This window comes from Mustela nigripes, chromosome 10 (genome assembly GCF_022355385.1).
Source record: "Mustela nigripes isolate SB6536 chromosome 10, MUSNIG.SB6536, whole genome shotgun sequence".
Classification (NCBI taxonomy): Eukaryota; Metazoa; Chordata; class Mammalia; order Carnivora; family Mustelidae; genus Mustela; species Mustela nigripes.
In genome coordinates this window covers 65,273,408-65,294,432 of record NC_081566.1, presented here as the reverse complement: position 1 = coordinate 65,294,432, position 21,025 = coordinate 65,273,408, and the positions used below count along the sequence as shown (strand labels likewise).

The 21,025-nt window shown below is 59.8% G+C and overlaps 2 protein-coding genes across 2 annotated transcripts in view; one reads left to right on the top strand and one right to left on the bottom strand.

Moving 5' to 3' along the window:
• IQGAP3 (IQ motif containing GTPase activating protein 3) overlaps nt 1-9,490 on the bottom strand; it is a 34,007-nt gene extending 24,517 nt beyond the window's left edge. Inside the window, exons 1-6 of the mRNA XM_059413656.1 lie at nt 9,399-9,490; nt 7,319-7,406; nt 2,988-3,144; nt 2,281-2,358; nt 968-1,044; nt 17-84 (exon numbers count right to left, since the gene is read on the bottom strand). Coding sequence (XP_059269639.1) covers nt 17-84; nt 968-1,044; nt 2,281-2,358; nt 2,988-3,144; nt 7,319-7,406; nt 9,399-9,435 — 505 coding nt within the window. The 5' untranslated portion in view covers nt 9,436-9,490. The remainder of the gene's footprint in view (nt 1-16; nt 85-967; nt 1,045-2,280; nt 2,359-2,987; nt 3,145-7,318; nt 7,407-9,398) is intronic.
• Nucleotides 9,491-14,020: 4,530 nt separating this feature from the next.
• On the top strand, nt 14,021-20,542 carry TTC24 (tetratricopeptide repeat domain 24). Its single transcript, XM_059413971.1, has 9 exons — nt 14,021-14,723; nt 14,923-15,126; nt 15,570-15,698; nt 15,823-15,935; nt 16,285-16,383; nt 17,289-17,377; nt 17,534-17,671; nt 17,902-18,339; nt 18,757-20,542. The coding sequence occupies exons 1-9, from the start codon at nt 14,021-14,023 to the stop codon at nt 18,836-18,838; spliced, it is 1,995 nt and encodes a 664-aa protein (XP_059269954.1). The 3' UTR covers nt 18,839-20,542.
• The last annotated feature ends 483 nt before the right edge of the window (nt 20,543-21,025 follow it).

The window sequence follows — 21,025 nt, the reverse complement described above, 5'->3', positions numbered from 1 at the left end:
AAGGATCTGGGCTCACCTGAGAACTTCACTTTCCCATACAGATCGTGGATCTGCGGGGCCAGTCCCAGCCGGAAGAGGAAGAGACTGGAAAAGAAGGAAAGGCGTTGGGGCCTATTTATGTTGGTGTGCTGGACGTGTGGGTCCGTGTGAGACACCACAGGGACCCTGACGTGGGGACCAAGGCCCCCTGGTCCACGGGGAGTGAGGTTACTGGAAGCAAGCCCGAGACAAGTGCTGCAGAAGAGGAATGGGATGGTGGAGAGGTCGGGGGGATCAGGACTTCCCAGAGAAGGGGGTGCGGCTGGAGCAGTGTCTGGAGATGGGACATCGTAAGCTGAGACCCGCAGGCCCGGCTCGCGGACGTGGGAAATGAAGTCAGGAGGAGGCAACAAGGCAGACCCGGGGATGGGTCGGTCACTTTAGGATCTAGGATTTAGCCACTGGTTGCTCATGGCCGGCCGTGGGTACAGCCAGACAGCGGTCACCACTCACGCTAAGTGCCTCACCTGCGACGCTCTTGATGGGGCCTGTCTGGATCCCTCTGGGCCCCAGTCACCAGTGGAAGACCCTTCCCTATCGCCCTTCTCCTTCACCCTATGAGCCACACACAAACGTGTCCACTCTTGCTGGATGCACACGAGCAGCATCTGGGTGGCTCGGTGGGTGAAACGCCCTCGGCTCAGGTCATGATCTCAGGGTCCTGGGATCGAGTCCCACGTCAGGTTCCATGCTCCCCGGGGAGTCCACGTCTCCCCCTATGCCCCCCACCGTTTGTGCGCATGATCTCTCTCTCTGCAGTAAAAACACATGCTCATAAACCTAGACCCAGCCGCAAGCCTCTACAGTCTCCCTCTCCTGAGAAGCGCTCCTGTGGCCGACCCGCCCTCCTTCCTGCTCCCACGCCTGCTGCCCACTGTCGGCTGCACTGACCCACAGGAAACCGAGGACGAGAGCGCAGGTCCCTCACCTGAGCGCGTGGATGCAGTAGATTGCCCGGGGCATGTTCTTCTTGTCATAAATGTCTGTGGTCTCCGGGAGGAAAGTCTGGGGGAGAAGCCAGCTGGTTACAGCCATCAGAAACACCACTACATGAGCCACAGAGAGAGGGACGAGGAACGGTGTCCTCTCCCCCGGCTGTGTGCTCTCTGTGGCCTGTGACTGCTAGGCCCGTCTCCCCGGCCATTTACAGCCAGCACTGTACCTACACACTCAGTGTTAGAGAAAGGCCCTGGGGCCACATACTGAACCAAGGCCTAGCCACAGACACAGCCCTGGGCTCACTAGACACAGGTAGGTCTCTCAAGGTTGTAGGACGTGGGCCATATCCTCCAGGAGAATGAGGCCCCCTGTGCGTCCTAGAGACACAGCGAGACTGAGCTCCTGGCCTTGGACTCTCGCCAGACAAGCGGCCATGCTCCCGCAGAGGCCCACGGAGGCCCGCGCCATCACGAATGGGGCAGGGAACTCACCCCTGTCGCTCAGCCAGAGGCCTCTGAGCAGTGGGGGCCCCTCGAGGAACCGAGTCCTTGGAGCATGGCGACCCGTGCCCCCTGGGGACTGCTGAGGTCTAACCCCAAAGCCTCTCGGCCATTTGAGATTCCTGGGGACCTCACTGAGTTCCCGCCTCACTGAGGACAGACGTCTCAGTTGCCCCTGCCTCCCACCGAGCCTCTCTGTGCGGCCGCCTTGTCTCCCAGTTCCCCGGAGGAAGACATACACGGTGGAGTCCCGCGGTGCCCTAATGCGCCCAGTTCTCTACCGTTCGCCGAGGGAACCGCGCAGACCACCCAGTCTTCCTGACAACTGCCCAGGGTGGATCCAGGGGGGTCACCACACCCCTTTACAGTCAAGAAACATGTACGGTCTGAAGAGCCCGAGGGACACATAGCACGTGTCCAGCGCGGGTCCAGGGGCTAGGCTTCCAAGTCCACCCCCAAGGGATGTGGCCTGTGGCGTGGCCTTGCTTGTAAACCTGGGAAGAAGGCTGGCTCCCGTGAGCCCATCTCCAGCAGCACACGGCAGCCTCGCTCACTAGTGGGGACCCTGCAGCTGGGGTAAGGGAGCCTCCATCTCCCTCCACTTGCCTCACCCGCGGGAAGGAGAGGCAGCGCCAGGTGGCATGGTTGAGAGACAGGCAGCTGCCATCGAAATCCTCCGATCAAGTTCACCCAGGAGAGGAAGGAGGTGGGGGCTGAAGGGTCCCGGGGGACAAAGCGTGCACACAGGGGGTGGGGGTCAGTGGGGGACAAGATGAACCCCAATCTCGAGGCCCAGCATTACCGAAGGCAGGCCGATATGGGCTACTGCAGACAGCCAGAAGTTGATGTTGTCCGTGTGCCGGAAGTGCAAGCCGGTGGCCTGAAAGCGAAGGGAAGAGACGAGAATCTATTTCCAGGGTTCCCCGTGGCCAGAGCCCAGACCACAGCTCAGAAGCCTGAAGGGCAGGAGGAGCCAGAGGACCCTGACCTATGGGTTTCCCATATTCCATCCCCCAAGCCCCAGGACAGAGAGACACAGACAGATAGAAACCACCAGGAAAGGTTGAGCCGGCAGGACATTTGGGAAGGAAGGCGCAGATGTGGGATTAACTACCCAGGAAGGCTTCCCAGCAAAGGGGAGTCCAGAGGTGAGGTGAGGAGACAGGGCTGGGCTGGCCAGGGCACACAGAAGAGGCAGCGGCCCAGGAATATCGTCACGGCGGCAAAGCCCATAAGCCTCTGAGTGTCGACTGGCTTAGAAGCGTCCCACCAGGGGCATCTCAACACCTAGCTAGCAAGAGTCCTCTGCTGTTAAAACCTGCACACAGTGTCCAGCCAGGGGACCCGAGCCACTCCTGGTGGCCCCGTGCAGTGACTGAGAGCAGTCCCTTTCATCTGCAACCATGTCCGGGTGTGGACAATAAATTATACGGTCGCCCTACTGTCACAGCCTTGAGAAGGGGAAGCTTGAGAGGAAGCAGCTGGAAGGTAGAGACCTCCCTTCCCCACCTGGTAGCGCAGCTGCTCCGCATCATAGATCTTCTTCAAGGGGACCACGGCGGGCGCAAAACAGTGGCCCAGCTTGGCCAGCAGCACTCCGTTCCGGAGGCTCTCCTCCAGCTCCACCGGCGAAGGGAGCTCCTCCTTCAGGCAGGCCTCCATCCAGCTGAAAGTGCGGGACAGAGCAGGGCCCATCGCCACCCCATCCCCCAGCACACAGGGTCCCGGACTCTTGGGTCCTGTCCTATTCCCAGCTCCTCCCTCTGCCCTGCTCTAGCTGCTGCCACTGGATCCCAAGCTGCCACAGGCGCCAGAATGGCCAGTCCTGGGCCCCTGCTCACCCCCAGGAATCTCCCCTGATGGATCCTGAACCTGTGTGTCTGCAGGGAGGCCCTTAGCGGCTGCACGCGAGACCCTGTCTCTCGGTCTGGTTCGCACGCCTGTCCCACCGAACCACGTCTGCTCGCTTCTCTCTCTGCGAGTTTTCTGAGAACCCAGGCCTGAAGGGTTATGTCTACACAGCTTAGAACCCAACTTTGATGACAATGGGGTTCGTGGGGAAACCCCCAAGGTGATGGGAGCCGCACAAAAGGACAGAAAGGCCAGAGCCCTTGGAATCAGAAGACCTGCTCTGTACAGCACCCCCTGCGCGCACACACACATCTCAGAGCCGCACCGTGTGACACGAGCTAACGGGTATGAGCGCGCGGGGAGAAGACTCGGGAAGCAGATTGTCACTGATGGTGGCACGGGGGGAGGGGGCATGGGACCTCCCAACGTCCGCGCACGGACGCCTCCAGGGAAGCCTCTATCCTCAGAGAGAGCCAGTCACGCCTCGCTCTGTGCCTTCCCAGCCACAGCCACCTGACTTCCGGCCTACCCACGCCACCTGCTCTCCTGGAGAATGCTAGAAATCCTCTGCGGATTAGAAAGAGCCGTGGAGGCAGCGTCCACGTGCAGGAAACACGGGGTACAGAGGAGCAAGCCGCTGGACACAAGGAGGTAAACAGACAAACCCAGAATGTGGTGCGTGTACACGGCCGGCAGGCCGGCGCCTTCTCCAAGTCGGTGACGTGAAGAAGTGCGAGGGAAGGTGAGCTGTTCTGGATTAAAGAAGATTCAAGAGACGCAACAACCAGATGTAACCTGTGAGCTTTGTGGGAACCTTCTTTGATGAAGGCAATCAAAAAATAGATTACTTTTCCAGACAATCAGGAAAATTTGAAAATGGCTGCGTGTTGATCTCCCAAGGACTAATGGGTAACGTCTGTGGGTGTCAGAGCGGTGCTGCGCCCGGAAGAGCGCACGGAGGAAGGAGGAGGTGGTGTCTTTGCTCACGATGGCGTGACCGGGGGGGAAAATGTGAAAGAAGGCGACACAAAACCTCGCGCAAGGCTGTGGGACACAAGGCTAACACACATGGGTCGGTCGCTGCCCCAGGTCCTGCAGCAAGCCAGCGGAACTTGACACTACGAGCACAATACGGTGTCCATTAGGACCCAAAAATGAAATACTTAGGTATAAACCCAGCAAAATATATACAAGATCTCGGAGGAAAACTATGAAACCCTGATGAGTAAGCTCAAAGGACAAACAAACTCAGGGGAAAGGTAGCCCACACTCGTGGGCAGGAAGAGTCCACACCCGCCCAGGCGTTAGCTCGGCCCGGCTGCTCTGCGGGTTCAGCACCCTCCCACGCGGGCTCCTGGCAACTTATTTTGTGGATATCGACATAACGCCTCTATAGTAGAGCCCAAGATCCAGAAGAGCCCACGCCAGATCGCAGGCCGAGAACAAAGGTGGAGGATGACGCCGCCCGTCTGAGCCACAGTCATCTGTGATCGTCTGACCACGGACCATCAGAGCGGTCTCAGGGAAAGACGGGCGGACCCGTGGGATAGAAGGGAGAAAAACAGACCCGCACAACAGCCAGCTGACCGCTGACGAGGAGCGGGGAGCGCCTCTCCAACACAGCGCTGGGGCAACCCGACGTCCACACGCAAAAGAAAGAAATCGAGACGGAGACTACACCCATCACCAAAATCAACTCAAGATAGATTATCAGCTTAAATGTCAAATACCGAACTGTAAAACTCCTAGAAGAGAACACAAGGCAAAACCAGGTGACCTTCGGTGTGGCCATGACTTTTTAAAAAATTTTTATTTTAGTAATGTCTATCCCCAAGATGGGGCTTGAACTCGTGACCCTAAGATCAAGAGTAGCATGCTCTACAGACTGAGCTGGCCGGGCGCCCCGGCGATGACTCCCCGCCCACCCCCACCCCAGGCAATGACTTTTTAGACACAACGTCAAAGACACAATCTTTGAAAGAAATAATTGATAAGCTGGACTTAATTAAAATGAGAAACTGGGGCACCCAAATAGCTCAGTCAGTTACATGTCTACCTTCAGCTCAGGTCGTGATCTTGCGGTCCTGGGATCGAGCCCCACATCCTTGGGCTCTCTGCTCAGCGGGAGGCTGCTTCTCCCTCTGCCCCTCCCCTACCTGCTCGTGTGCTCTCTTGCTCTCTCTCAAGTAAATAAAATCTTAAAAATAAATAAATAGATGAAATGAAATGAAAAACTTCTGCTCAGAAAAGAAAATGGGAAGACATGGGAAGAAAATATTTGCAAAATACATATCTAATAAAAGACCAGTATCTGGGCGCCTGGGTGGCTCAGTCATTAAGCGTCTGCCGTCCGATCAGGTGGTGATCCCAGGGTCCTGGGATCGAGTCCCGAATCGGGCTCCCTGCTCAGCGGGAAGCAGGCTTCTCCCTCTCCCACTCCCCCTGCTTGTGTTCCCTCTCCCGCTGTCTCTCTCTCTGTCAAATAAATACATGAAATCTTAAAAAAAAAAAAATTAAAAACACTAGTATCTGAAATATACAAAGAGGAGCGCCTGGGCGGCTTAGTGGGTTAAGCCTCTGCCTTCATCTCAGGTCATGATCTCGGGATCCTGGGATCGAGCCCCGCATCAGGCTCTCTGCTTGGCGAAGAGCCTGCTTCCTCCTCTCTCTCTGCCTGCCTCTCTGCCTGCTTGTGATCTCTGTCTGTCAAATAAATAACTAAAATCTTAAAATAAATAAATAAATAAATACACAGAGAACAGGGTGCCTGGCTGATTCAGTGGGTGAAGCACGTGACTCTTGATCTTGGGGTCATGAGTTCGGGTCCCACGTCAGGCTCAGAGCTCACTGAAACACACACTCACACAACAAGAACAAACAACTGATCAGAATACGGGCCACAGATGCCGACTGACAGACACGGCCCCGAGGAAGATGCAGGGATGGGAACCGAGCGTCTGGAAAGATCCCCCACCATTAGGTGGGGGAGAACGTGCCGCAGGGGAAATGGAAACGAAAGCAGTGAGACTCCACCACGCACCTATCAGATTGGCCGCAATCTGGGGCCCTGACCACACGGGATGCTGACGAGGACGAGCGGGACCAGGAGCTCCCGGTCCCAGTCCCGGCTGCTGGGACCGCTGAGATGCTGCAGCCACTCTAGAAATTTCGTGATTTCTTACAAAACGAGACACACTCCCGCCCCGTGATCCAGCAGTGGTGCTCCTTGGTATTCACCCACAGGACTTACAACACGCGGCCCATGAACACCTGCACACCGCCGTGTATGGAGGCTTCGTTCACAAGCGCCCAACTCGAAAGCAACCAAGACGTCCTTCCGTAGGTGACGGACTAGAAAACCGAGGTCCATCCAGACAACGGAAGGCCGGTCAGCGCTAAAACAGAACGAGCTGTCAAGCCCCGAGAGACACGGAAGAACCTTGAATGCGTACGACTAAGTGAAAGAAGTCAGTCTGAAAAGGCTCGTACTGTGTGATTCCAAACACGGAGAAGCCAAGGAGACGAGAGAAGAGAGGAGTGCTTGCCAGGGCGCGGGATGGGGGACAAAAAGAGGCAGAGCACGGAGGATTTTGAAGGCAGAGTGATCCCCAAGGTCAGCCACGGACTTTGGGAGGCTACGTGTCCAGGTGAGCTCATCGGTAGTAACGAGCACGCCCCGCCTGCAGATGTTGACAGGGAGGCTGGGCACGTGTGGGGGCCGGGGACACGTGTGGGGGCCGGGGACACGTGTGGGGGCCGGGGGCACGTGTGGGGGCCGGGGACACGTGTGGGGGCCGGGGGCACGTGTGGGGGCCGGGGGTACCTGGGGAATCTCGACCTTCCTCTTAATCTTGAACCCAAAACCACGCTAACAAAATAAACTCTTAAAAGAGAAGGACCCCAGGCCTTTTACATCTGCTAGAGGGTAGGCGCCTGGAGTGGGCAGGGTGGGAAACGGGGGAGCAGACGGGGGCAGGCCCCTGGCTCACCGCTTGGCTTCCTCCAGCCGGCACAGGTACTGATAGGCAACATTCTGTCGCCTCTGCTCATCCATCTCCTCGGCCGTGAGGCGTTCGTCTGAGGAGGGAAGCGGGACAAGGTCGGTGGAGGAGAGGAGTGTTGGACAAAGGGCCAGGGCACTGAAGCTGCTTCTCAACAGACTTTCTTGGGCAACTCTGCCCCGAGACCCAAAGCACCCACATGCGCCCCCCTCTTCCTGACACCCCTGGCTCCGGTCCTCGGCCCCCGTCCCATAAAGCTGCCCTGGTCGGCACCCCCGTGACAGAGGTGCTCCATGCTCCTTCCCTCCAGCCATCTCCTGACTCCTCCATCCGGATGACTCCAAGCCCTTCCCTCAGGGCTCCCGCGCGGATGTCCAGACTCCTCCATGGCTGGGAACGCAGCCACTTATTTCATCCCTAACAGCCTCTGAGTTCTCCAAGACCTGGACCTGCGTCATCCTTCTCAGGCCCCTCCCAGAGGCTGCGTTAGGAGGACCATCTGGGACTCATCCCTCAACAACCAGTCATTCCTATGCTACCTTCTCTCGGTCAGGCCCTGGTCAGGCCCGGGACTGGTGGATCTTTATCCTCAGGAAACACAGATTAGCATTAGATAAAAATGCGGGGCGCCTGAATGGCTCAGTCCTTAAGCATCTGCTTTCTCTCAGGTCATGATCCCCGGGACCTGGGATCCAGCGCCGAATTGGGCTCTCTGCTCAGGGGGGAGCCTGCTTCTCCCTCTGCCTCTGCCCTGTGCTCTCTAATAAATAAATAAAATCTTTTTTTAAAAAAATCAGGCAGGGTGGGGTGCCTGGGTGGCTCAGTGAGTTAAGCCTCTGCCTTCGGCTCAGGTCAGGATCTCAGGGTCCTGGGATCGAGCCCCGCATCGGGCTCTCTGCTCAGCAGGGAGCCTGCTTCCTCCTCTCTCTCTGCCTGCCTCTCTGCCTGCTTGTGATCTCTGACGGTCAAATAAATAAATAAAATCTTAAAAAAAAAAAATCAAGCAGGGTGAGAGAACTTTGTACACACACACGAAACAAACACAGAGGACTTGAGGAGAGACAACTCTGTCTTGGACCCAACACTCGAAGTCAGTCCGGTTCTTCACCTTACACTGCATATCCAGCAACGTGACCTGGACGAGGGGCAGGGCTTACTGGACCCGGCAGTTAAGCACGTTAACACACAGGCACGCACACACACACACACCCGTCTAGGTCAGAGCCGACAGCACCCGCCCACTGTGGGAAACCCATCAGTGCCTTCAGGGTGTGTACAAGGAACGTTGCTGGTTGCTAAGCACGGAAAATAAACGGGGGAGCAGATGCCGTCACCCAGTCATGAGCCGAGGGCTGTGTGAGATGCGCAGAGGTTTGCGCGCGCGCGCACACACACACACACACACACACACAGTCGTGAAAACCATCAGTCCTCCGGCTTCTGGGGTCCAGAACTAGCTCTGCTTCAACAGATCCTGAACGCGGCCTCCGTTTCCGGACCCCGCTGGCCGGAGAGCGGAGAGATGTGGCCTTCGGCGCGGAGGTCAGGCAGCAGCCTCCCGGCCGCCGACCCGGCCCCAGCCTCTCTCGACAGCGGCGCTTCTGCAAATGCGGCCCTTAGGCCACCGCCTGATCCCCCGGGGCAGCGGAGAAGCGGTGCTGTTGCAGACGCGGGCCAGGGGCCCCGGCCCGACCCCCGGAGCTGAAGCCGCGGGACACGGCCGAGGAGCGAGCCCCGAAGGGCTCCCCGGCCCGCCCCGCGGTCTCCGCACCGTCTCGGCACCCGCGAAGCCGAGCGCTCCGGGCGTCCCGTCGGCGGCGGCGCTCGGCCAGCACGCCTGTCGCCCGGCACTGCTGCCTTCTGGTGGGGCCGCCCGGGACCCCCCCCGCCGCCCGGGGCCCCCCCCCCCCCCCCCCCCCGGCCCCCGGACCCGCGGGCGCCGGAGCAAACCCTGGACGCCGGGAAGCGCGGCGGCGTCGGGCGTCTCGCCGCTCCCGCCTCCACCCGAGCCCGCCCGAGACCCGACTGGCGCAGGCCCGCCGCCCTCCTCGGCCGGCTCTGCACTCACACAGCGCGGGGCCCGCGCCCGCTCTCCGCCGCTCCATGTTCCTCCTCCTTCCAGGTTTGAATCTCCCGCCGCCGGGCCGCCGCCCTCCCCGTCGCCGCAGCTGGACAGCACTTCCGGCCCGAGTCGCGGGGGCCGCTGGGATTTGTAGTTCCGGGCGGCGCAGGCGCAGCCGCGCCGCCGGGTGCGGAGGTGGTGGCTGCGGGGGCCACGGGGTCCGCGCTGGGCTCTGCCGCGCGGGGGGCTGCTGCGGTTCCTGTAGGGCTCCTCGGCTGCCCTGGCCTCCCTCGTTTCCCCCTCATGCTCCCCTGAACCCCGCTGCGCCTCCCCTAGCCTTCTTGGCTCCTGTAAACGTGCAGGCCACCTTGCAGGGAACTGGAAAGTGTGGATGCGGAGGGAAAGCAGCCGAACTGGGGGCACGTGTCTGGGTCAGTCGGTAGCGCGCGCCGCTCCTGACCTGGGGTGTCGTAGGTTCGAGCCCCTCGGCGGGTGCACAGGGTGCTTTAAAAAAACAACACGATTTTTAGGGGCGCCTGGGTGGCTCCGTGGGCTAAGCCTCTGCCTTCTGCTCGGGTCATAGTTTCAGCGGGGAGCCTGCTTCACCACCACCACCCCAACACCCCCGCCTCTTTGCCTACTTGTGATCTCTGTCAAATAAATGAATAAAATCTTTAAAAAACAACAACAATACAATCCTTTAAAAAGTCAGTACAATTCATGCCCTAAAGCTGCTGTTCTGGACTGAGTGACGGTCATAGAGTCAACCACATCAGAGATCGGGGATATTCCGAGGGATGAGGTCACTGCGGTAATGAGGTTAAGGGCAGTGAAGGACAGGAAGACTTCCTAGTGGAGGCGGCAGCTGATCTGGGTTGGAAAGGGAGCAAGAATTCATCAGGCCACAGGAGAGAGGCATTTCAGTCAGTGAAACAGCACCTGCAGGAGTGCGGAGGGAGTTCGGGAAATGACAAGCGAGTGTGGTTGTACAGAGGGAGGGGGGCGAAGAGGGCCTGGGGGCCCCCCCCCCCCCCCCCCGCCGGGCTGCAGTGGCGCAGGCGGAGGCCTCGGGATGGCGCCGGGGAAGAGCCAGGGAACAGCCAGGAGCCAAAGAACACTGTACACTGTTTGCATGTTATAAAGATTCTTTCTGCAGAGGAGCTCTGAGCAGGGTGAAGCTGGGGCAGAGGGCACCTGAGAGCGGGCGGCGGCAGTGCGGGCGAGAGATAGTGAGGTCTGAACTAGTAGACACCATCATGACAGCTTTCTGCCATATCGTGGAGTCAGCGTCCCCCTCTGGCAGCTTCCATTTTGCCCTGCCCGCCCCCACCCACCAATGCCCAGTCAGGCGGCAAGGCAGCCTAGGCTCCTAGCCCCAGGCGAGAGACTTGAAGGGGCAGACAACAGAAAATCTCCAAACCTTCAGAAGAGCAGAAGCGACTCAGAGTCGAGACAAAATGGTGGGAGACGTGGGGAGCGTGGGTGCTCCCTGAGGCGAGAACCGCACTCCTTTGCCCTCCACGCTGGGAAGTGGTGAGAACCTAGACGCCTGCTGATAGAGGTCCCACTCCCTGCTTTCCGGGAAGGACCCGGGCAGCCGGACCCTCACAGGGAACAGAGCTGTAATGAGGCCCTTATATACAGAAACCCCCAACCCAGCCAGAAAGGAGGTGCCCGGATGAGTTACCCCCTCTTCCACTTGGGCTCGGGGCCCAAGACGATAGTAAGGAGACGGCTAAGGACCCAACGGGCCTTCCCTCTCAAGTCTTAACATCTCATACTCCCTCCAACTTGGCCTCCGCCGTGGCAGAAAGGAGGGGCCAACCCAGCTGACTCACGTTGTCTCCACCATCCCAGTGCAACAGGCGCCGGAATCAGGGCCGCAGGAGAGTATTTCTTGCAGAGCGGCGTTAGGGACCACACGCGGCAATGACACGCACTGAGTGTTAATAGTATGGGGAGAGGGCTCAGAGGTCGAACCAATAGGACCAAGTACAGGGTCAAGGATGCCTCCCATGGTTCCAGCTGACGCCAGGAACGGGGGATGGGGGGATGGGGGGATACAGAAATTTCACATGGACGAGCCGAGTCTAGAATCTAATTTTAGAAATGACAGGCTTATCATTAGTAGGAAAGTCAGAGGACTAATTGGAGCGTTCATGGAAGTGTCTACACAAAGGGCAGACGGGTGGGGTCTGTTTGCATTCAAGGGTGGACAGGCAGCAAAGGAGAGCAGGGAAGAGAAGGATCCAGGACACAGTGGAGCCTGGAGGCCAAGTGAGGAGACAGTGGCAAGGATACGTCACCTAAAGTGGAAATCAAACAAGCAGGTGATTCAGAAAGGGTCCCTAGGACATGGAGAGGTCAGCGGAACTTGGCAAGCATAGTTTCAGTCCCTGCCTCCTCCCCAAGCTTTTCTCTTAAAGGAAGCCTGCTGAGTGGCCACGGCCTGAGCTGCCTGTTTGGCCCTGGGCAGGCTCTGGTGGCATCCTGGAGGCCAGCCTGTAGGCAGGAGCGGTGGCGGCCGAGAAAGCCTGCTTTGGCCGTGGGCCCCATATGTGGCACCCAGCACCACACAGGCCCTCAGCAAAGGCTGCCCAGTGCGGGAGTGGGGGGCAGTGGCTTCCTGGTAATTTTGTTTCTGGCAAAGGCCTCTTTACTTAAAAGAGACCTCTCCGCCAGGAAATGAGGGTGTTTTCTTTCTGCTGCAGGCCACCCTGCTTGGGGTAGCCCCGCAGGCACCTGTCGTCCTGGGGCCTGCTGTCCTCTCATTAAGCAGAACATGGAGGTTGCAGATCAGCGGAGCTGGGAAAAGGACTGGGAATGCAAAGAGACTCTTCTGATCTCCAGGCCCTTCCTGATCATCAACTTTAACCCCACTCCCAAATGTGAAATGTACCAGTGCGCGTGTCTGTGTGCTTGTGGAAGGGTTCACTTCTAGAGCAGTCCAGGCCTCATTAAAGCGTGCAGTCACAGTGCACTGGAAAGAATCCGAGGCTGATTAGCCCAGAATCAGAGACTCCGGGTTCTGATCCCAGCTCCACCACTGCTCTGTGACCTCGGGGTGGTCCCACCTGCTTCCTGAGCCTGGTCCCCTCCTCCAGAGAGTGACAGTACAGGACAGAGCATCCCTGAGGTCATAACTGGTAACAAGCCAGCACGCTTTGAGTCCTTGCTTGCAGGGAGGGGCGTGAGGGGTGTGTGCAGGGGTGAGGGGGACAGGAGGGGCAATGGAATGCCGGTAACCGAGCGGACCCTGACTGCTGTCAGTGGCGCAGCACCAGGAGAGGGCACCTGAGCTGTCCATCAAAACATTCCTAGGAGTGGAGGGCGGTACCTGGTTGTCTGGTAACCCCAGGGCTCTGAGCTCAGAGCTTGGCCAGGTAACCCAAGCCAGAGGGACCATTCCAGAAGGCCAGCCGCAGAGAAATCGAGGGAGGTAAGGCATCCCGTGGCTGGGGCCCCAAGGCCTGGTGGGGGGTAGCTAGGCACGCCCCACGGATGAGGCCCTTGAAGGCAAGATTCCCAGGTGTTCTTGGTCACGGGGAATTTCCTTAAAAGGAGGATCACCTCTGCCTGCCTCTCTCAGAAAAGAGGGGGAGCGACAAAGGAGAGGAGAGGGGCTGAGAGCCCAGGCGGAGCCTCTGCCACGCCTTTCTCCGGCCCCTGGAAGGAGAGCTCAGGAAAAGGCTTCCTTCGCCTTTCCAGGGGAGAGGTGAGATCCTGGTGGGGAAAAGCATATTTGACGCCACCGCAGGGTGCTGGGGGACCAGGACTAGCCGGCCATGGGGAAAGAGGTCCCCTGAGAGGGTGTGGGCAGTGAAGGGAGAGACAGCGTTCTGCCAGCCAAGCTGCCTCCTTGCCAACTCACTAGCCCGTTCAGCTCCGTGCCCCTGGCGCCCGGCGGCTGCTTGTATGCCGCAGGCGCTCCCCGAGTATGCAGCAGGCGCTCCCCGACGGCTGGCTTGATCTACACCTTGGGATCAGGCAGCAGGAGCACCTGTCCTTGTGAGTGGCTGGGTGTCCGGGGAGGAGCAGCATGGAAGCGGCGATGGGCAGAGGCCCCGCATGTTCTTCGGTCTGCTCCTTCGCTCCCTCAGTGAGGATCGTGTGGGCGTGGGAACATGTAGGCAACACGTATGTTACATGGCTTTCCCCTCGTTAAGCCGGTTCCCAGCGCACAGCTCAGGGGTGTAAGGTGCGCTCACATCGTTGTGTCCATCTCGGTCCGTGAACATTTATGGAGAACGTGGTCTGTGCCGGCCCCTTCAGATCTCCCCTGATCTAGCAGGAGAGACAGACAAGAAAGTCAGCAACTTTAACCCGGACGCCGTGAAGGACACAGGCCTAGGTGCTCTGGGAGTCCAGAAGGACCCAGACGGTCGAGGGGGGAGGCTTTCTGGAGGGCACTGTTACTTAGTTCCGAAGAATTAAGAATGAGTTGGGACATGAGAGGAAGGCTTGATGGGGCCCCGGGACGGTCGCTGAGGCAAAGTACGACGACAGAAGGCCTTGACACCCCGAGGTGATAGTAGGGCAGGAGTAGGGCCGAATCACCCTGGAGGGATCCTGCTTTGGAGGAAGGCAAGGGTGACATACTGACCCTTCTGCTCCCCACTGTCAGCACCATGTCTTTCTCCAACCCTGAGGCTGCGCCCCGAGGGCCTGAGCCTGAACCCTCGAGCTCCAAGAAGAAGAAGAGGAGAAAGCGGCCCCAGCAGGAGGCCAACATCCAAGCCCTCACCAGGGCTGGCCATGGAGCCCTACAGGCTGGCCGGAACCATGAAGCCTTGACCTGCTTCCAGAGGGCCTTCGTCCTGGCCTCTGAGCCCCCACAAACTCGGGACACCCCTGTTTTCCGGGCCTGTGCCTTCAACCTGGGGGCCGCCTATGTGGAGACTGGGGACCCAGCGAGGGGCCTGGAGCTGCTGCTGAGAGCCCAGCCTGCAGAGAAGGCACAGGGCAGAGGTCATGGAGACCAGTGTTTCAACGTGGCTTTGGCCTACGAGGCCCTGGGCAAGCTGCCTCAAGCTTTGGCCTGGTACCGCAGGGCCCTGGGCCACTACCGGCCACTCGGCGACCAGGGACAAGCCCAGGCAAAAATGGGAGCCTGCTACCGGGCCCTGGGACAGCCTGAGCTCGCGGCCCAGTGTCTGCAGGAGGCGAGCCAGGCCTATGCCCAAGCTGGGCAGCCCCAGGCCGCAGCCCTGGCCGCGGGGGCCGCGGCGGCGTGTATGCTGGAGAGCGGCCAGCACGGGGTGGCCGAAGTGGTGCAGGTGCTGGAGGAGAGCCGGAGGTTTGCAGAGAGGAGCCCTGAGAGCAGCCTGCTGGGTGAGGCCTTCGGGCAGAGGAGGTGTGGGTCTGGGGACATTCAGACCGAGTGATGCTCTGAGAGGTGGGGTGCTGGCAGAGGCTTCTCTGTGGGCCGGGGAAAGGGCGAAGGACCCCGGGAGAGGGGCACAGGTGCCGTACCGAGGCAGCATCAGCAGCAACTGGCCCCACTACCCGTGACCCCGGCCACGCCCTCCAGGGCCGCTCTTCGTTGACCTCGGCCTGAGCTACTCCCAGCTCCAACTGTTCCCGCTAGCAGCAGAGGCCTTCCTGCGGGCCCTGCCCCTGTGCCAGGGGCCAGGAGAGGAGGCCACAGTGCTGAGAAACCTCGGGGCGGCCCAAAGTGCCCTCGGCAACCATCAGGAAGCTCGGGACTTTCACCAGAAGGCCGCTGACCTGCATGGTGGGTACCCAGGCCTGGGGAAGGGGATGGGGACTCAGCGGGGCTCCAGCTGGGGCTCAAGGTGGACAGACCTTTAGGGCGGGGTATGGGGCCGGAATGTCCAGAACCAGGGGAGGGCTGGTGGTGCAGGAGATGGGGCAGGCGGACAGGATGGGGGATGAGGGCTCCGAGGCCGAGGCCTGGGGTTGGGAAGGCAGCAGTGGGCAGAGGGCATAGCCCCGGCTGGGAGAGGAGGTCTCCCGGGGCAGCGGGCAGGTGGAGATGCCTTCTGGCCAAAACTCAGGCCTGAGGAGAGGCTGGCTGTGGGGAGCTGCCATCCCTGTGGTGCCTTGGGGAGGGGTGCTGGGGCTGAGCGCCTCGACTCCTGGGTGCCTGCCGGGGCTGCTGGCCGACGTCTCAGCAGTCAAGGTCCCCTCTTGGGATGGGACTGGCTCTGTCGTCAGGCTCGGTGGGGCAACGGCGGGAGCAGGGACGAAGCTTCGGCGGCCTGGCGTTCGCCCTGAGCCAGCTGGGGGACCACGGAGCCGCCCGAGACAGCTACCTGCATGCCCTCCAGGCCGCCCGGGACACCGGTGAGGGCTTAGCGGGTGGCTTGCCAAGGGGGCCAGGCCAGGGGTCCCGGGGGCTGGTGGCTTCTGGAAGGGAGGGTCGGTGCTGCAGGGACCCAAGAGAGGACCTCCGGGTTGTCTTCCCCAGGGGACACGAAGGGGCAGTGGCAGGCCTGCGAGGGGCTGGGGGCCGCGGCAGCCAGACTGGGGCAGCACGACCAGGCCTTGCGCTACTATAAGGAAGCGCTGGCCCGGAGTCAGGTGAGACCACCCCTCCCAGAACCCGGCTCTCCCTCTAGGCCTCCCGCAAGCCTCGTCTGCGGACCGTCCCACATTCGGTCCTCTCCTTGCCAACTCCATCCACTCACCAAACGCACATCGGGCACGCGGTGTGCTAGGTCCCGGGACTCTGCTGTGAGGAAGAACCTGTCCCTTCACAGTTCCAGGCGGGTGGTAGCAAGATCCGGGCGAGGGCGTGGGGATGGGGTAGAAGAGAAAGGAAGACAGAGCCCCCCTCCCTCCGCCCTGTCCGGTTTCCTGCCTCCCCAGTCTGCAGACGACCGCATAGCCCAGACGCTCCCCATTCCCCCATTATCCACCCTCTCTCCAGAAGGAGCCAGACTCTGTGCGGGACCGGCTGGTGGCCAAGCTGGCCGATGTCATGAGGACGCACCTGGCGCAGGCTGGGCTTGTCCCAACGTCCACGCTGGTGAGGTGACCCTGGACAGGGTCCTGGGGGTGGGGAGAGGCCACCCTGAGAAGGAGGGGGTGCCAGGCAGAGCTGATCCCGTCAGGGATGCTGCCTGGGCCCTGGGGGTTCATCCGCCCCGGGGTAGGAGAGGGGAGCCTGGCAAGGGGACACGGGTCACTTTTCCGTGGACGCCCAGGGTGGGGAGGTGGGCGGAGGATTCTGGCATATCTCCCAGCGCTGGGCTGTGCCAGGTGTCTGGCTGAGTGTTAACTGACCCAGCAGCTGAGCGTCAGGTGCCATCAAGGATGCCAGGCCCGACCCCGAGGGGGTGGAAAGCAAGGCCCTGGCTGCAGTTCTCCACGAGGCCACAGGGTGGGGCAGTGCTCCGGGTGGGGGCCTGTCCCCGGAGGCGGAGCTGCGCGCGCGTCCGCGCAGGTCTCACCGCCCCCTCCCGCTCCGGCTCCCCCCAACCCTGTCTCTGCTGAGATGCTCTCAGGCAACCAACTCCCCTCCAGGAATTAAAATTGTACTTCGGTATTTATTCTATGTATTTAATGGAGTTTTATGTCTTCTCTTAAAGACCAGGACACTGTATTTATAATTTTCGAGCAAAATGAAATTAGTCTGGTCGGGGTAGAGGACTGGCGGCCACCAGCCTTCTGGGACTTTGCCCCCCCCCCCCCCAGGCTCCAGGCAGGGTGGAGGTGGAGGCCAGGCTCTGGCCAGGCCTGATAATGGGGAGCCTGATTCTACCTTGAGAGTCACTAGCCGAGACCCCACCACGGATTTCCACTCTCCCATGGGTGGCACGACCCAGGCTGTCTGTAGCGCGTCTGTGTGTCTGGGAGGCCATGGCGTGTGCAGAGAACACACACTCGCAGATACACCCCTAGCCAGTTCCCTTTGCTCCCCACCATTCCCAGACTTCGGCGCCAGGGAGGACCCAGGCTCCAGGGGTGGCAGCAGGGCCCCCAGCCGGGGCGGGAAGGGGTGGGGCAGAAGTGCCACACAGGTGAGTGGGGCAAGGCTGGGGCTCCAGGGTTGGTGGGGGAGAGGGGTGGTGCGCTGGAGGCAGGCGGCCGCTGGCTGGGGGGTTGGGGTCTGCAGGCACCCCAGGGAGGAGGGGCTGGCCTGGTGCCTCTCTCCCCGCTGCTCCCCACCCCTCCAGGTCTTTGAGATGGTGGGAAGAAGAAGAGTGCATGGAGAGCCAGGAGGAGACAGAGGACCAGCCGCTTCCCGATGATGTCCCTGTGGTGTCTCGGGCGCAGAGACTGGAGTGTGAGTGGGAGCAGGCCCGCCCGGCTGTGTGCCTCCTCCCCGGAAATGGGAGCGCTGTCCCAACCCCTCCGGCTCCCCGAGGGGCCCCTGGCCCTGGTCTGCCATTGAGGCCGTCCAGCCCTCCCCGTCCCGCTCCTGTCCCGTTCATGTCTCAGGACCCTGTCCAGCTTCCCCTTCCGCAGTCATCTCTCCCCCTGGCCTCCGCGGCTTTCCTAGCCTCTAGAACTGTGGACCTTAGAGCACCTGGTTTTACTGAAGGCCTGCGACGTGCCAGGTACCAGGTGCTGATCTTGTCCTAGCTCCCTGTTTGCTTCTGCTGGTAAAAGAGGCTCCGACCTCTGCGGGCAGCGTCCCTGGCTACACGCTATTCCGAGTGGAATGTCCTGTTTTGTTTGTAGCGTGTCCTCCAGAAGGCGGCGAGTTGTCGCCGGACACCTGTCCTGTACAGAGCGCAGGCTCTGCTGCACCCTCCTTGTCAGTGACCAGGGCGCGCATCCCGCCCCCACCGCCCTGCTCTTCTCCCAAAGCTTTCTCTTCCCACCATGTGATTCTTGGTCCAGAGAGGCAACAGATGAATGTGGCTGTCCCTCTCCATCCAGGTCCAAGAACCGGGGCCCAACTCCTGCTTGGAGGCCAAGGCCCCCTCCAAAAGGAGCACCCTGGCATTCTGGTACCCAGTGGCCCCCAAGCCAATAGGTAGGTCCCTGTGGGGGAGGGAAGGAGGCCTGAAGATTGGATAAAAGGAGTAGGAACGGATGTGACTTTGGATGGTTTTAACAGAACATAATCGCTGGTCAAACTGGGGGAAGATGTGGTCCAGTGATTGGGGAAGCCTCTTTGTCTTTGGCCTTGAACCGTGGGAACAACAGTCACCCAGCTCTAGAGCCTGGGGTGTAACCTGTCTCCTGCACAGCCGGACTGGAGCCCCCCCAGAAAGGGACAATCCTGCTGAGCTAAACAGGGTCAGGGGTGGGGGCGTGCGCTCAAACCTACCCCTCCTGCCCCGGAGCCTAGCAGCGGAGGGAGGCGAGGGCCAGGAGCTGCCACCAGGGCGGGCGGCCCTGTGCCCTCTCTCCAGCACCCCACCAGCAAGCCCTGCCCTGCCTCCCGCAGGTGGTCGGGCTGGCCCAGGGAAGCCCCCAGAAGAAGCCGTCAGAGGAGACCCACGGAGTCTGGCTTCTGTGTGATCATGTGACCCCACTCTGCCGGCCCTGAGTGTGGCCTCTGTGGTCTCTGGGACCAAGGCTCTTCCCCGGTGTCCGGTGCCCTATGGACGCCCAAGGGAACACCACTGGCAAGAGGGCACCTCTGGGGGCACCTGGGTGGCTCAGTGGGTTAAAGCCTCTGCCTTCAGCTCAGGTCATGATCCCGGGGTCCTGGGATCGAGCCCTGCATTGGGCTCTCTGCTTGGCGGGGAGCCTGCTTCCTCCTCTCTCTCTCTCTGCCTGCTTGTGATCTCTGTCTGTAAATCTTTAAAAAAAAAAAAAAAAAAAAAGAGGGCAACTCTGTCAGCTGAACAGGGCCTTTGCAGTCTGGGCACTGAGGTGTTCCGTTTGTTCTTTGTTGAGAGTTTGGGACTCAACGGGCAAAAGAAGGAGGGAAAATGGTCCGTGAATTTCCCCTTTTTCCTTCTGGATCCAGACCTCATGACTGCCGAGGCCTCGCTGCTCTAAAAGCTGTGACATCTTGGTCAGCAGGCTTTGCAGTCATGGACTCGCTCCAGACCTCCACCTTCTCGAAGTGGAAATGGGGCTGAAATGCTACAGGGACACTTCTCAGCCCACAGATGGACTGCACCGCCCCCACGAGAGTCACGGGCTGGGGACACAGCCCCTCAGGCGTGCCGGACGCTGCCGCCAGCGGCCACCACATTTTGGAAAGTGTGTGGTTCAGTCAGCGCCCACCACACCCGGCTCTGAGCGTTTCCCAAGGGTTTTCTCCTGCAGTTCTCACGGCAGACGACCCCCTTTCACAGACGAGGAGAACATGCGTGTCCTCCCGGACACACAACTGAGAAGCGGGGAAGCCAGGATTCAAACCCGGCCGGGGAGCACCTCGGCGAGTGCCGTGCAGCTTGCCACCCCGTTTGTTGGTACCCAATGCGCTCACACCGACTGCCTGTGTTCTTGGAACTCATGATTCAATTAAATATTACACAAACTGATGAACAAAGTGTGAAAACAAGCCCTGTTTGTATGAAAACGAAGCTGAATCTTTGGAAGTCTTGATTAAGGTGAGTCAATTCAAAAACTACTGTGAATGAGATGTGAGCAAGACGATGATCACATTTTGGGGCAAAATAGTAAAAAACTAGATGAATTTTGCACTCAGATTGCTTCAAACACGCCATTAACTGTTCCACCTCCAGGAAGCAGCCTGGAAAGTGCAGGTGACCCGTAATGAGGTTCGGGTCACAGAGCTCCGGTCCTGGGCTCCAGAAGACGCCGGCCGCACTCTGACAGATGGCAAACGGATGCATTTTTTAAATGGAAATGAAATAACCCATTCTCGCTCGTGTCAGGGAAGAGGGCTTCTATACACTGTGAAGTATTTCACCCTGAGAGTTTGAGGAGCCGTTAAAATGCCTGCCGGGGACCTAGCCTGTGCCGCACATGGAACAGGCGGCTGGGGACACGGCGGCTCACCTTCCTTGGCACCTCGTCAGGCATTCACGATGTCTTGTGTGGGACGCAGGTCCACCTCCTGTTAACAAAGCCCGACGTACCCTGCCTTTAAACAGGGACAGAGACAAATTTGATCCTCTCCCTTGAAAGCAGCCCCGGTTCGCGGAGCTCAGGGAGTCCACAGGACGCCCCATGGCCCCCACACAGGTTTCCCCTGCCCTGGTCTAAAATGGCTGCTCGGCGGCAGCAGAGCCCTTCTTCCCAGCCGGCAGGAGGGAAAGAGGAAGTGCGGGGAAATAAGCTCCCCCCCCCCCAAGGGAGGACCTGGCCAACACGGTCCCCTCTGCTCAGACCTCATTGGTCAGCATGTAGTCACATGTACATGCCTCACGGCTGCAAGGGACAGTGGGAAATGTAGTGTTCAGCTGGGCAGCCCTGCGGCCAGATGCAACTCAGGGGTTCTGCTGCCAAAGGAAGAGAAGAGAATGGATTTTGGGGGACAGGTAGCAGCACCTGCCACACGGGAATATTGACACTGAGTCAGGCCAGTGCTGTATCAACCGTCATTAGCTCTACCATTTAATAGCTGTATGTTCTTTTTTTTTTTTTTTTTTCTGATTTTATTTTTTTATTTGACAGAAAGAGAGAGGGACAGCGAAAGAGGTAACACAAGCAGGGGAAGAGGGAGAAGAAGAAGCAGGCTTCCAGCCGGAGCCCGATGCGGGGCTCGATCCCAGGACCCTGAGACCATGACCTGA